At 36.9% G+C, this 16,323-nt stretch overlaps 1 protein-coding gene across 7 annotated transcripts; it reads right to left on the bottom strand.

Moving 5' to 3' along the window:
- Positions 1-2,035: 2,035 nt before the first annotated feature.
- LOC106057620 (glycoprotein endo-alpha-1,2-mannosidase-like protein) lies at positions 2,036-15,754 on the bottom strand. Of its 7 annotated transcripts, none has more exons than XM_056032408.1 (6): positions 15,338-15,400; positions 15,270-15,305; positions 9,158-9,299; positions 8,681-8,962; positions 8,171-8,280; positions 2,036-2,829 (listed from the first exon to the last, which is right to left on the bottom strand). In XM_056032408.1, the coding sequence occupies exons 1-6, from the start codon at positions 15,368-15,370 to the stop codon at positions 2,113-2,115; spliced, it is 1,320 nt and encodes a 439-aa protein (XP_055888383.1). In that variant the 5' UTR covers positions 15,371-15,400; the 3' UTR covers positions 2,036-2,112. The 7 variants fall into 7 exon arrangements, with proteins under 7 accessions (XP_055888383.1, XP_055888382.1, XP_055888381.1 ...); XM_056032407.1 differs by having other exon boundaries at positions 9,125-9,299; XM_056032406.1 differs by having other exon boundaries at positions 8,681-9,299; positions 15,338-15,401.
- Positions 15,755-16,323: the final 569 nt, after the last annotated feature.

Raw genomic sequence — 16,323 nt, forward strand, 5'->3', positions numbered from 1 at the left:
ATGATGGGTCAGAATGTAATAAAGATTATATACACACACACTTATAAATATATTTTTTTCGCGGGGATTCCCCCCAACCCCTCCCTCGAAAAAAATCCTAGCTACGCCCACGATATATATATATATATATTGCCTGAATTAGCAAGGAAAACCAATGACTTAACAGTGTCTTATAACTCTATAAAACTGCTCGACTAGATAAAAGCATGGATACCCGTAAGACGTAATTATCATCTAGTTTGAAGGAATAACTGTAATTTATAAGATCAAATATGTTGAGCGTCTCAGCAACATTAAACCTTACACAATTATACACAGCATTGGTTACTTTAAGTTTAAAGAAGGGCCCATTCAAAATAAAGGCAATGGATCAATGGATGAAGTAGATTTATATGAAGGTACCAGAAATGTAAGAGACACAACCACCCATAGTTTTTCTTCTCTCAGTGGTACTATCAATGAGCATAAGTTAATATTATAAGTAGAATATTAGTAAAATATTACAATATGAATTAGAGCATGGAGCGGAATGCTTGCATCAGCCAGGAAAACCAGTGACTTAGCTCTTGTAGAGTCTCTAGTTAAAGGACACGACTGCATTGACTCGCGTAGGACGTAATTATCTTCTACTTTTAAGTGACGTCTGTAATTTACTAGATAACATATTAAAGATGTAAGTTACACAATATTTCGAAAGGAAAATGTAGAACTTACTCAGGCGTAATGTTTATGGTAGGCTAAGTAAGAAAGTACAAGACAGTAATGGACACAGACTTGTGTAGGACTTGGCTACAGCTAAGCTATGTGGATTCCAGAAAGCTAACTAGAGAATGTATAGAGATTATGTCCACATTGTAAACTGTTGCTGTGTGATAGCCCAATCCGTTTAGCTACCCCTATCCATACATACACATAGGACGTACAACAGCGAAAGGGGAATAACCGACACAAAAATGCAAAGGTAACTGTTCTTGATTTGTTTTTCCACGAAGATTATTTTATATTTAGAGCAGGCCTATTATACCGAGCAAAAAAAATAAATTATCTACAATTACACAATCGGAAAAAAATTGCACATTCAATAAAAAAAATACATTTGAAGAGTCATTAATGTTGTTGCTTTACATTTTCCTCTTGCCCACCAGAACACGTTTTTTTAAATCACTAAAAGGATCTAGGCAGTGTTATAGCAGTGACAAGATTCTAGATAGAAATTCTTGGATTCCACCACATCCTTGGGGTAATTGTATTTGTCCGTGTACCTCATCAAATGACAACATAACCTACTACTTCTTCTAGCCAGATTTTTGCTGCAAATTTGTGCCTAGGAAAAGTAGTTAAGTTCCCCTTTCAGAGTTTGCAGGCTCTGAGCAGATTATGTTAAGGTCATCTGTTTCTTTGGATAACATTTAATGTTTTGGGTGTCCTGTGGCCAGCACAACGACCAACTGGCTTTACGTTCCGCAACTACTAAGGTCAGATACTCATTAGAGTTTAGGTTGGCTAAGGGGCACCCTAAAAATCCCGAAATTCAAAATCAGTCTTCACGAGATTCAAAGCCAGTACTTCGGGCTCGGAAGCCATCGCGCCCCTAAGGAAAAGTAACATGCCATTTTTTTTCCTGCTGTTATGTTGGGCTGTAGTGGTAAATGGGTCTGCTAATAAAGGTAAATTAAATTGGGACATTGTAGACATTGACTACAGAGTGGTGGGATTTAATGTTAAGGTGATTTAAGGTGTCCTGTTCTTAGTTGAAATACCGCAGCAATATACTTGAGGATAATCATTTGGAAAAAAAAACAGCCAAGACAAATTGTTTTGCATTTCGACATGTTAAGCAACTACTGCTAGAACTGATGCTTGATCACATGGTGTAACAATAAATACTCATGCTTTCTTTGTCCATCAAAAGTCTAAATTGTAGGAAATCAACTTTATTTTGTAAACACCCCCCCCCCCAAAAAAAAAAAAAAACACCTTAGGTTTTAATCAGTAGAAAAAAAAAAGCAGCAAGTCATAATTAATCACAACTTAATTTTGATTTTTTTTTACTTTTATTATTCCACAAAAGACAACAACATTAATACATAAAGTCATGAACATATTTTGTTTTCATCCGATTTGCCTGCTATTATTTAATTGTTGGATAAATTCTTTAACAAAAGATTGTGTCAGTCTTAAATAGAAGTCCTCTGACCTGGGGAGATAATCTTCATATCTGTAATTCCCAAACGTTTTTGGCACTGCAGGTTCAATTTGTGTTCCCTCGTGCCACTCATTGAAAGATGTAATGGACAAGAACTTTGGCTTGACCTCTAGGGCAGCAAGGAATGCTGCTCTATAATACTGACCATTGGATCTCTTCCTTGTATTTCTATCATTCCATGGACGGATTCTAGTATCAACATAACCAGGGCCAATGCTGGGAATAAAAATTAACTTTAATTTTTTGGCTTCAGCAGAGATGAGGGCCCAATTTCTAAATGTTGATCCATATTCAAAGCCATCTATAGCAAAGTAGGTGTAGAAACCATCAAAGTTAGAGGCTGCAAGATGATTCATGTGATCTTGGCGTGCAAGCAGTCCCAAAAAGATGCCATCATATTTTGAATTTCTCAAAGAAAACTGACCTTCATGAGAAAGTGCCTTGCTCCATTCAAAGGAAGAAATCTGATAGGAGTCATACAAGTAATACAAGGGCAGTAACTTCCCATTGTATAATGTGCGATAGAATGCTTTATGGCTACCATATGTGTCAATGATGTATTTTATGACTTTCACAATATTTTCCCCACTTCTGTTTTTGAAAGGCTCAATATGAAAAGTAACCTGTTAAGAAAAAAATCATTTAAATAAATAATACTACAAAAACAATATAATAATCATCATCATCATCAAACTCCATTAGAGTGAGGGCTTGAGAGGCTCAAATCCTCTCTTGCAAAAGCCCTGGACAGAAACCCTGCTGTCTTGCGTAGTGCATGAATGTCGCCATACAGGTCGAGAATTTTGGGTTTCCCAGACCTGTCGAGACGGAGATCAGCAAGTCTGGGGCAGTCAAACAGAATATGAGGCACGGTTTCCTCTTCTTCCCCGCAGCGAGGGCACCGTGAATCGAAATTTGGCCATAGCCGCGAGAAATATGAGCCAACAGGACAGTGGCCTGTCCTGCACTGTGCTATAATAGCTTGCTCAGGCCTGGACAGCCTCCACCACGGGGAAGTGCGGTCAGGGCGCCTCATGCGCTCCCAGACTCCACGGGCTTTTTGGGACTTGTCCCAGCACTCAAACCACTTTTCCATTTCTGTTTTTTGTATTATAGCCAGGGCTTGATGAAAGCTTACAGCCTGATCAGTGGGTGGAATTTGCCCTCCCTGGTGGGCCAAAGAGTCTGCGATTGTGTTGCCAGTCACACCTATGTGACTCGGTACCCACTGCATTATTACAGGGGTGCCATAGCGTTGTTTGATGTTATGTGAAGCCATGATGACAGTGTTGATATTGGGGGGCCATGGTCCGGGGCTTTGCAAAGCATGTAGTACAGATTTTGAGTCAGTGACCACAACAATCTGTGTTGCCCTCAAATGTCCCTCGCCGAGTTGAGAGTCAATGACTTTTAAGGCTTCACAGACTGCCATGGTCTCCGCATCAAAACTGCAAACACTACCACATGGTCCAAAGATTTTGACTGTGTGAGAGCCAAGAAAGTCGATGTAGGCTACATAGCCTGCTCTTCCAGAATCTATTGATGCCGATCCATCAGTGTATGCAAAAATAGCACTGGGCTTGAAGGTATTAATGGTCTCCAGAGCTAGGATTTGAAGGTCGTTAGATGAACGGCTTTGCTGAGTGGCATTAGGGTCTACTAATTTCAAGCGTATGTATGGGGTTGTTGGGCGACACCAAGGGGGAAGGGGATGAAAGCGTTGAATGTTTTGTCGGTTGGTAGAGAGGCCAGCTTCATCAGATAGTCTAGTGGCATGATGCATAAAAGACTGCATCTGGATACGTCTTCTGCATCTCCAACCATCCACTAGTTTTCTAGCTGGGAGGTATTCATCCAGCCTTTTATACCGCTCATAGCAGGTCAGTACTGACCTTTCCCTCCTAAGGGTTAGTGGAGCTATATTAGCCATTATTTCAGCCGCATTCACTGGACTTGTCCTAAAGGTTCCACAGACAAATCTTAGTGCTTGGGACTGTATTTTATCAAGTTGTTCAAGAGCAGTCCTAGAGCCATAAATTTGCACAGGTAGGCTGTAGTCTATCTGTGATCGGACTGCTCCTAAATACAGGGATCGGAGCATGTCTGCTCGGGCTCCCCACTTCGTGGATGCCAGCTTCCGCACAATGCAAAGTTTCCCTGAGGCCTTTCTTACAACATCCTGGATGTGCTCACACATTTTTAGTTTGCGATCTAAAGTTACACCAAGGTACTTGGGTAGCTTTTCCATGCTGAGAGCCACTCCGTTGAGGGAGAGCTGGAAAGGTTGCCCGAGAATGCCAGTCCCGAGCGTGAACAGAGAATAGACCGTCTTGGAGGTGTTTATTTCTAGCCTCCATTTTTGTGTGTATGAGCAGAGCGTATGGAGGTCCTCCTGTAGCACTTTTTGTATAGAGGATGCGCTCCTTCCGGATTTCCAAAGGACAATATCATCAGCATATAGCAGCTTTTGGCATTTTAGCTGAGCCGGTAGGTCATTTATGAAGGCCGTGAAAAGGGCGCATGACAGGACGGAGCCCTGGGGGAGGCCGTGCTCGAGGGTCATTTCCCCTGAGACTTCTCCGTACATCCTTGTTCTTATTGTACGCTCTTGTAGGAAGTCTCTAATCCAGTAATATATCCGTCCCCGCACCCCCACGGCTCTTATCTTATGAAGCAAACCAGGCCGCCATACTTTATCATATGCCTGTTTTAAGTCAATGAAGACTGCGTATGTGCTTTCGGTCCTTTGGAATCCATCTGCTACGCTCTGCACAAAGATGTTGACTTGGTCTATAGCGGACATTCCAGCCCTGAAACCAGCCTGTTCTGGAGCTATAAGACGGGCACTCTCAAGGTACCAAACCAGACGCTCATTTACCATTTTTTCAGCCATCTTTCCCACACAAGATGTGAGTGAGATGGGCCTGTAGCCCTCAGCAGTGGAAGCATCTTTTCCCTTTTTTGGTATAGGAATAATGGTGGCACGTTTCCAGGCCCTGGGCAGATGACCATCTGCCCAGGTTCTATTTACGAATGCCAAGAGCACAGCCCTTCCTTTCCCCCCTACATGTTTAAGCATTTCGGGGGTAATACCATCCGGCCCGGGAGCCTTTTTAAGCTGGCATTTCCTTATGGCAGCATTAAGCTCGCCTATCGAGAATGGGGAGTTCATCGTTCCCTCAGCACTTTCGGTCTGTGGTTCCTTTCGGTCTTTTTTTTCATCAGCTTTGCGAGCTTTATCAATGGCTTTGGACATTGGGGACTTCTTGGCAGCCTTGTTGATCTTGGCAAAATATTTGTTCAACAAGGTGGCAATTTTCTTTTTCGATGAAATGGTTACCCCACTCGGTGAAGATAATGGGGTTGCTGTTTTCGTACGCCCAGCATTTTCGAGATTTCTCAGAAGACTCCAAGCCTTAGAGCTATCCCTTAGGTTTAACCTTGCACAGGTGTTGGTCCAACGTTCTCGTTTTTCCCTGTTAACAGACGTTTTGACTAGTAGGCTGAGTCTGTTGTATTTCTGCCTGAGTGTTGGATTGTTTGGGTTCTTTTGGACCTTTTTGTATGCCCTTCTCCGAGCCATAACAAGTTTGTTGATTTCAGCCGTCCAAAAGTTTTTGAATTTTTTTACAAGGGTAAGTTCGAGGAATAAACTTTTTAGCCATGCCCAGGATAGCTGTTGTTATTTGACGGTACACAAGGTCGACAGAGCTAGACTCTACATTGATTTTTTCAAGGGCATTGTCGACAGCTGTCTCGTATCCTTTCCAATTAGCCTTACTATAGCACCACTTTCGTGGTTCTTTAGTGGACTTGGTGTTCATTTTAGAAAGAGTGGCAGTCAGTAATATTGGAAGGTGGTCACTACCAATATCGCCTAGTACTTGATAAGTTATGACAGATTCCAAGTTAGCAGAGACTAAAGAAAGATCTGGTCGTGATAGTGAACCATTGCTAGCATGCAGAAGAGTAGGAGGAGAGTGTTTATTTTGCAAAAGAAAAAGGTTAGTAGAATTGCACAGGTCATGAACTTTTTTACCAGACTGATCAGTGTCATCATAGCCCCAGGAAGGTGAATGGGCTTTTAGATCTCCAGCTATGATAGTGTCTACAGTTATTGTTTCTCTGACATCTAAAGCCAGTTCTTGTTTTGGTGGATTATAAACATTGATGCACTTGAAGCGTCTATTATTTTTCCAAATTTCTAATACCAAAGTGTCTGTCCTCCCCTGACTCAAGTCTGTGGACACTTTCTTGGCGACCAGAGCATTAGCCACCAATGTAACCAGGCCTCGGCAATCCCCACAGGAGCAGCGGAAAAGAGAGTACCCGGGTATTGAGACACTTCTTTTTTCACCTATCAGACATTCTTGTAGTAAGGCAACATCCACACACTCTTTGTGGAGCAGGTTAGTTATTTCAAGTGTCTTTGGAATAAGTCCTCGGACGTTACATTGAAGGACTTTGAAAGTTTTAGCATCAGATTTGGAAATTTGGGGATCATGTTGCTTTATCTTTCCAGCTAAATTAGTGTGGGGGATACTTACTTTCCCAGTATGAGGTGTTGGTGTTGGGTTAATTTTTTCTGAGACTTTTGGTTTTTTAATTGTAGTGTTTGTTTGGGGGAAAAAGGATGTTATCAGGGTTTGTGTGTTGGGAAGAACGGTAGCTCTTTTTTCACAACGTGGCCCGTTCTCCCTATGTACCAACGTTGCGAGGCGATTAGTAGCACATTTTTCGATGCCAGGCCTAATGCCCTTTACCTGGCCAGCGGAGCCTGTTAGGGTCTGCTCAGACCCGCTTTTCTTTGTAAATTTACTCGACATTGTTGTATGGGTTCCTCCAGGGGGAGGAGATTTGGGTTGCCCCTTAGAGCGAGCAGTGAAGAACAGTCCAGACATGAACATTGAACTATGAATCGATCGAAAGATCAGTTAACTCAACCACTCGCTCGTATGGGCAGGGTTTAATCCACGAAAGTGGAGTGAGGCAGGAGACCTTTTTTTAAAGCCACCAGTTTAGGGCCCACAAATTTTGATGGCTTGACCCTCCACTAGTCTCCAGGGCGGCGGCTGATCAGTTCAGCATTAGCTAGAACCCCGACAGACACAAATCCCTACACAATACGAGCGTGCAGGGGTTATGTTGATCAGATCTTAGCATTACCCAGACCTCACCAGCAGAACTCTGCACCAGGAGAGCATGAGAGCCTGCTAGGAAAGTTGGGGCTCCCGCAACGTTAGCCTTTTTCAGACCACCCTGAGAGCAAAGGGTGGACTTACTCCAGTTACCAGAGGACACCACGAGGAGGTCGGCGGGCACTGTCCCCCAATATAATAATAATAATATATATATATTACATTATATAATGCAGTATTTCTCCAATTTTTATTTCTTTAAATGGAACACTTCGGACAATCTCAGTATTTAGCAGAACATTTTGATTACAATTTTTGTACAGAGATTAATTCACATTGTGGCCTACTAGTAAATTATTCCAGTAGTTTGTCGAACACCTATTCAGAGCTCAAGGAACCTGTAACACAGTTTGGGAAACACTGTTTTAATGCATTGGTGTGAGACCAATCATCATAGATGACCTGTAAACTGAACTGCAATGTTGCAACCTGTGGGCAGTGGAGATCAATAGCTTGTTGCCACATAAGTCTGTATGAAGTAGCAACGAGCTAATGAGTTAATAATTCTATGACTTACTATAAGACTATGATAATTTTATAGCAAATAAAAATAAATATATTTTATAAATACAGTGTACGAGTATCTACATTTATCTAACTTATTTTTTTAGTTTCCAACCAAGATACTGTTGCTATTTTTTCCAAATTTATAAACCAAATAAAAAATACAAAAAATAATAAAAAAAAAATAATTCCAAAACAAAAATAAATTTAAAATATTTGATAATCGACAACACACAAACAGAAAAATAGCAAAGACTTTTACTTGCAGACTTTTATTTTGAGCGGAATCCAAGATTTTCAACATGATGTTATCCACTGGCTCTTCATTTTCAAGTTCTAAGTTTGGAGGATACCATGAGACTGCAAGGACACCTACAATTAAAAAAGTTCTAGATTTACCATTTCAGATAATACTTAAATTAAATGCAACATTATCTGAAAAAACTAGTCACAATGCAAGTGAGCATGCTATTTTCAACTTTCCATTTAAAATAAATGCACTATCAGAAAATTAAAAATAGCCATCAACTTATCAAAATATTTTTAATCCACATTGAAGATGATGGTGAAATCAGAATTACAAAAGATATATTTATAAAAAGATTTATAAAAGATACCAAAAATAAAATGCTGTCTAGAAGTAAATTAATTTAAGCCCCATGTGGAAAAAAATGAAACTAATTTGCCTTAAAAAGAAATTAAAAGTCAAAAAGAAAAAAAAAAGTTTACAACCAGCTAGTAAAGAATATATTACTTTATACATAACTCTCACCTGCACCAGAGTACTTGATCTGCTCCATGTGTTTATTTAACACCTTTGGGTCTGATGAGCTGTAAGGACCAAGTTTTGGATAAAAATTGGAGCCAATATCATCAGGTGGCTTATGTGGTGGCTGTACACGCTCATACTTCACTTTCCAATTGGGAAGCATTCTGTGATTCCAATGACCATATCTTCCATCAAAGATTTCACTTTTGTACCAGGGGTAATAAAAAATGTGTACATTGGAACTGATGACCAATGGAGTTATTTCTTCCTGACTCAAGTTTTGACCTGTTTTATTTTGATAGATATAAGTTTGAAAAGTCTTAATTTTATGTTGAGGCACAATAGATGCATGTATTTCTTGCTTTAAATTTCTTATTTCTTCTCTAATAGCATGAAACTTTTCTGATAAATTATGATATTCTACAATATCAAGGTAGTCTTTTTTACCAACAATAGTTTCTTCTAGTATAATTTTATTACCAAGGCCATATGTATAATATGTAAAGCCTATAAATGATATAAATGATAAAATAATAATTGCTCTAATAAACAAAAAAATCATATATTTTCTTTTCATTCTGAGTGAAAACTTATGTTCTAATAAGGTCTTTGACTTCAGCATCTGAAAAAAAATAATATAAGAATACTTGTGTTAAAACAGTCAAAGAATTTTCTCATAAAATGCACTGCTAAACATCAGCCAGTTTTAATACTTGAGAACTTGAGTTCATAGTTTTTATATTATTAGTTTGATATAAACCTATAGATCTACTATTTAAAATTATTAATATCTTAGTCTTAGTTGTATGACTTGTATGAATGATGATGAAAATAGAATGTAAATAGACCTCCAGCAGACAAACAGCTCTGTTTGAATCAATGTTGCAAAATATGCAGGTTGCAAGTAGACCTCTAGTTCTGAATAGTCAAGAGAAATCCTCAATTACTGCACCTTTTTTTTTTTTAATATCTAGATCTAGTTATGCATGTTAATCAATGACTTAAACTCTGCCAAGTCATTGGTTATCCTGGCTGATTCAGGCAACCCATTCCCTGTTCTAATATTCTAATAGCAATATGGAGAAGGGAGTTTTTGTACAAATTTGAACAAGAAAATGTGCCTTTATCTTTGTGTCTTTCTGAGTATTTTATTAGGTTTTGTTTTGTATTGAAAATTATAATCCAGTATTTTAGATTTAATTGCTACTTGCTTAGTTGTCTAACCTGAAGAATCTCTAAATTTTAAGATTTTACTAATGTTACTCTAATCAAATGTGAATATTTTGTGTCTGTTCTACTTTCTAGGCAATGAAGGCTTATTGTACACAGTGTTTAGAATCTCTTCACCTTCTAGCTCTTGCATTGTTTTAGGATGAAGACAAAACAGGTTGAACTTAGCTATATTAATGCTTGAAAAGCAAGATATTAATAAAGATAAATCAAGAAACGTAATGTAAAGCTCTATTCTGTTATAACACTCAAAATAAAAAAAAGTGTTTTTTGGTAGGTGTGTCTTGTCAACTGCAAATTCTAGGCAGCACCAACTCACGACCAAGTTTGTCTGCCAGCAGTCTCACCTTACTCGGGATGCCATCCCTAAAGTGTTCCTCGGCATGGTCAAGTTTTTGATGTCAATAAGACTGCTGATGTGCTGTTGAGCTCCCATTATGTTAAGTCTAACTGGCTGCAACATTAGGGAAACTGGTTCAACAGATGAATAATTGACGACAAGGAAAAGACAAATCAGAAACACATGAAGAGCAGGCACTGATTACACATGTACAGTTTTACTGGTTTCACTTTATTTCACGTTATTTTAAGATACGCTAAACAGTAAAAGATCTCAAAGCTGTGACAAAGCACAAATAGATTCATATCATATTTCTCTGTCCATTGTGTCTCACACAAAAAGGTAAATTTAACACCAGAAATAGAAATAGTCATTTTGATGACACTAACAGCATTACGTATATCTGAAACGTCATTCAAGTCATTTATAACAAGGTTAAGTCTGTGTTACCAAGAAATGTTGAGACGCACAAAACACTAAGGTGCTTTTCCCACAGTTCTGAATGCTAGCCATCAAGTGGCAGCTGTCATAACCTTGGACAAGTAGTTTGTCCAAGTCTAGACTATGCATAATGTATTTGCTGACAATGGCGTTAGACACAGTCAGTGCATCTCTCTGAACAACAGGGACAACAAAACCAATGAAGTCTTCTTGAATACAATTGCAATCAACAAACCGAATGCCCAAAGACATCTTCTTAGGGCCTGAGATATCTGCAGTTTCATCACCAACAGACCCAGCTAATGCAGTTAATTCATGATGCTGTTGCTCATTTTTTGTTTGTTTCTTGCTGATGCAAGTGCTTTGTTGTTACAAATACACATTTTGACTCAGACGATGGCATGTGAAGAACTTTCTTATATCCTCTGCCATCGTAAACTGGTGGACGTGTTTAACCAGCTATTTTATAGAGCGCTAACACCAACCGCAAATCTGCAAGACGTCAATACATTCACCAAGATGACTGCCCTCTTCAATCTTACACATTTATCACACTGAAAGACAGTTGGCAAGGATTTCTACTCCAAGCCAAAAACAAACAAACAACATTTATCATATTCTAGGCCTAATAATAATAACTATGATCAAAATAAATTGTCACAACTAACATACTATTTCACACCCTTTATAGTGCAAAGAATAGCAAGCCAATAATATCAACTACAGATTAGCCTATTTTAGTGTATTACAATGATAGCATAACCTTACAACTGTACCTCAGTGGAAGCACTACTTCTTAAACTGCTACTTTGAAGTTAATTGATTTGAAGGTGTAAAAAAAAAAGATTACAATTTGGCCATTTAGAAAAAAGAAGGATGCACTTACTTAGGCTAGACCACTACAACATCCTTACAACTGTACATCACTACTTGTTCAAGTTTGAGTTCATGTGTACCACCTTGCACCCCCCCCCCATCCCCACGCGGGCGCCTATGATGATATGCCTCAGTGGTTCTCAAGCTTTTCTCACTGAGCAACCCTTTATATAGTTGTCCACAAACCCTTAAGTAAAAAAGCTACATAAATGCATATACATTGTAAGTAACGACAAAACAAATTTTTTAAAAAGAGTTATTATTGAGGTTTACAACTTTTATTTAAGATAAATTTAAAAATACGATGGCTTGGATGAGGTTGATAGTTATTCTAGGAGTGTATTTATGCCCAGCTCAAGGAGAACACATTTCGAGCCAGTTTCTTTTATTTGTGACGGGGTTGAAAACAGTAATGAATCCATAACGTATCAAATGAGAAGATGGGAGAGCAGTCAACAACTTCTTTACAATTACTCATAATGCAGGATATAAATCTGGAATGTTTTTGTAGCAAGAATTTGTGGTAACTTGTTCAAGCATTGGTTTAAGTTTTAATAGCCAGTTGGCAATATCCAAGTGAAGAACATCTCTAAACCTTTAAGTTGGGTCATTATATAGAATAATACTGAATAGACATAGTTAAACAGTAGTGAGGGGCAACTTGATTATTATTCAAATTATACTAATTATAGATCAGATTAACTTTAAGCAAAGAAGTTATTTCAACTGTATAGATTGATTAATGATTGATTCATCTTCATCTCAGTGGATCGTAGTTATCTTATCTTATCTTATATAATACAGACGTTACTTCAAAAAAGAAGATGATTACGTCCTACGCGTCATGCATTTAGTCATGCATATTAACCAATGACTTAAATTCTGCCAAGTCACTGGTTTTCCTGGCTAGCTCAGACAACCCATTCCATGCTCTAATAGCACTAGGGAAGAACGAGTATTTGTACAAATTTGTCCTAGCATATGGGACGAGGAATGTGCCTTTATCTTTGTGTCTTTCAGAGTATTTTATTAAATTTTGTTTTTGTATTTGAAGATTATGGTTCAGTGTTTTATGTATTATTGCTACTTTACTTTTGAGCCTTCTGTCCTGAAGGCTTTCTAAATTTAGTGATTTTACTAAAGGTGTTACTCTAGTCAAATGTGAATATTCGTTTGTTATGAATCGCACTGCTCTATTTTGTGTCTGTTCTAGTTTCTTAATGTTTTCTTGAGTTGAAGGGTCCCAAACAGAGGATGCATATTCTATTATTGGCCTAACCAAGGTTAAATAACATTTTAGTTTTATGTGCTTATTTGATTTATAGAAATTTCTTTTAATAAATCCTAATGCTTTGTTTGATTTTTTTGTAGTTTCATCAATATGTGGATTCCATGACAGTTTTTCATTTATTATAACACCTAGGTATTTTGCGTTTTTAGTCTGTGTTACTGGTTTGCCATGAATAAGATAAGTGGAATTAATTTGTTTTAGTTTTTTTGTTACTCTTAACAACTGACATTTTTCTGGGTGGAAAGACATGCTCCAATTTGATTCCCATTTCTGTAATTCATCTAATTCTCTTTGTAAAATATCTGTGTCTTGTGTTGTTTTTATTGTTCTATATATTATGCAATCGTCTGCAAATAATCTGACTTTTGTTCCTGAAGTAATGCAATTTGGTAAATCATTTATGTAAATTAAAAATAGTAGTGGACCCAAGACTGTTCCTTGAGGTACACCTGAGTTTACTGTTATCGGTGTTGATTTAGAGCCATTTATTATTACAGTTTGTTCTCTCCCTATCAGAAAGTCTTTAATCCACTGATGCAGTGGACCATTAATGCCGAAACATTTTAATTTTTTAAGCAAACTATGGTGGTGAACTTTGTCAAAAGCCTTAGAAAAATCTAGTAAGATAGCATCTATTTGTTCACTATTATCTAAACCTTTTGAAAAATCATCAATTAGTCCTATTAGTTGAGTTTCACATGATCTATATTTCCTAAAGCCATGTTGGTATGGTGTGAGGACATTATGTTTGTCTAAGTGGTTTATGATGTTGCTACATATTATGTGTTCTAGGATTTTACATGTGATGCTGGTAAGTGATACTGGTCTGTAGTTTCCTGGGTCAGATTTTTCTCCTTTTTTAAATAGGGGGGTGACATTAGCTTCTTTCCAGTCCTTTGGTACTCTGCCCTGGTTAAGTGAAGCCTGAAAGAGTATTTTGAACACTGGGGCTAGCTCATTACTTAGTTCTTTGAGTAATCTAGCTGGAATACCATCAGGTCCAGAAGCTTTATTTGGTTTGGTGTTGGCTAATAGTTTTTGAATTCCATTTTCTTGTACTACTATATCTTCTATGTTGTCTACTTGGTTCAAATTTAGTAATATGTCTTTGTCTCCTGGGGCTGAGAATGCTGATGCAAAGTATTTGTTTAGAATGTTTGCTTTAGTTTCATTATCATTATGTATTATGTTATGTTCATCTTTTAATGGCGCTACGCCTGTTGTTTCCATTTTCTTAGACTTAATGTATGACCATAGGTTTTTGTTGTTGTCTTTAGATATTACATTGTTTATGTATTCACTCTGCAGCTGTCTGCTTACTTTTTGGGTTAAGTGTTTAATTTTTATATACTTTTTGTAAACTCTTTCTGCATTAGTTTCTTTAAATTTTCTATATAGGTTTTCCTTCTGTTTACAAAGCTTCTTTAGTCTATTATTAAACCAGCATTTATTTATTTTGTTTGATGTGTATTTAGTTGGTATTTGATTTTCTATAATGCTTTTAAGATGGTTTTTAATGAAATTCCAGAGGTCATCGACTGGTTGGTTAATGTCTTTTTCTAATAAGAATGTTTGTTGAAAGTTTAATGCAGCTTGGTGTAGTTGTGTTAGGTTACATTTATTCCAGAGTAAGATTTTTCTTTTGGGTTTTATATTGGCTACTGCTTTTATCTGACTGTGTATTTTTATGATCTCATGGTCTGATAGACCAGGGATAATATCATAATCAACTACTAATCCAGGTCTGTTGGTTAAGAAGAGATCTAATGTGTTGTTTAATCTAGTTGGCTTTTTAATGATTTGATCTAAACTTAGGTTGTGTAAAGTTTCTATGAAAAGCTCATTTATGTCCTTAAGGTTTTGGTGTTTATCTATGGTTAGTGTTTTCCAATTTATATCAGGTAGGTTGAAATCACCCATAATCCAAAAAACTGCATTTTTATTTGTCTCTTTAAGTGTCGTAATCTGATTACATAGTTCCTGCATGTATTCTAAACTAGAATTTGGTGGTCTGTAAATGCTGCCTATTATTAGGGATGTTGAGGTGGTATTAATTTTACAAAATGTTGATTCTATATTTTTTGAGTTAGGTAAGGTAATTTCTTCTGCTATAAGAGTGTTTTTTATTGCTAAAAGAACTCCTCCATGATTATCAGCCCTATCTTTTCTAGTTTGATTGAGAAACATTATATTATATTTACCTAGATTAGCTAGATGATGAACATGATATGCTAATGGCTAATGGAATGCTAATTCATCTGATGTGCAGTGACAGTGTAACTTAAGTATGTTTTACATGAGTGTTATCATTACAGTTACATATTAGATCTATGTCAATCATGACTAAATTCTAATTATCTTACTAGATCTAGTTAAATCAATAAATGACTACTCAAAATCAGTTGAGTTGGGACCTGCATATTTTTCTGCATCTCGTTCAGACAAAGCTGTTGTCTGCAGGCGGCCTATTTAAGTTCCGGACTTGAATGCCCGTTAGTGCAATGAGATTATGCATGATGCATAAAAAGTTTTATTATTCTGGAAGGCGTTTACTGTTTCTAGTAGATCTATAGTTACAATAGTATACTAATGGCTATTCAGCCGCTATTGGCTAATGAACTATAATAATCTATATAGATCTATATGGATAGATAGATAGATCTAGCTGCTACTTTGATTTCATCAATCATTGTTGTTTATCAATCAATTTTTTTTTACTTCTAGATCTAGATAGACTCTATCTAGATCTACGAAGAAATATAAATTTCACAATATCTTACAAACTTGATGTAATAAACCTTGAAAATATTAAATTCTAATAATTAAATTTTACAAACAATACATTTAGATCTAGATTCTTAAATATTCATTTATCGCTTTAGTTTATAGAATCTATAAGCTTGTTAGCAATGGTTTCTAGAGATATTAGCAGTAAGATTGTTCTGGCTTATTTAACTTTATGTAAGGAACAGTAATTCTAATACTTGGTATTTCTAGCGAAATCTGGATTTAAAAAGGTTCCCACTCGGAATTCGATAAGTCTCTTGAAGAACTCTATTTTAGAATATTTAGAAATAATTGTTTGAGGTGATAATTAGTTTGGAGTTTAATTCACTTAAGCTGCAAGTCCGAGTTCTCACTACTTTACTGTACACACTAAATGGCATTCTGAAAACATCTACATCTTTTTCAACAGCATAGAAGTCTTTTAAATTTTTTTTTTTAATTCGTCATCTTAATAATATCTAATCCTGTCTTCCTTCACAACAGCCAGTGACTCTACAGTTATATAATGAGACCAGTCATTTTAGCTAGATGATTTGTAAATAAAAAGGTGTTTGAAACTTTAAGGTGTTCCCAGATGTCGTTATTAAATTGATTTTTTTGCAGTGTTTCTTAATATCAATTGTTCCTGTGACAGAGAAGATGTATAAATGCGAAATCTGACAGCCATACATAAATCTTCAA

Source organism: Biomphalaria glabrata, chromosome 6, assembly GCF_947242115.1.
Source record: "Biomphalaria glabrata chromosome 6, xgBioGlab47.1, whole genome shotgun sequence".
NCBI lineage: Eukaryota > Metazoa > Mollusca > Gastropoda > Planorbidae > Biomphalaria > Biomphalaria glabrata.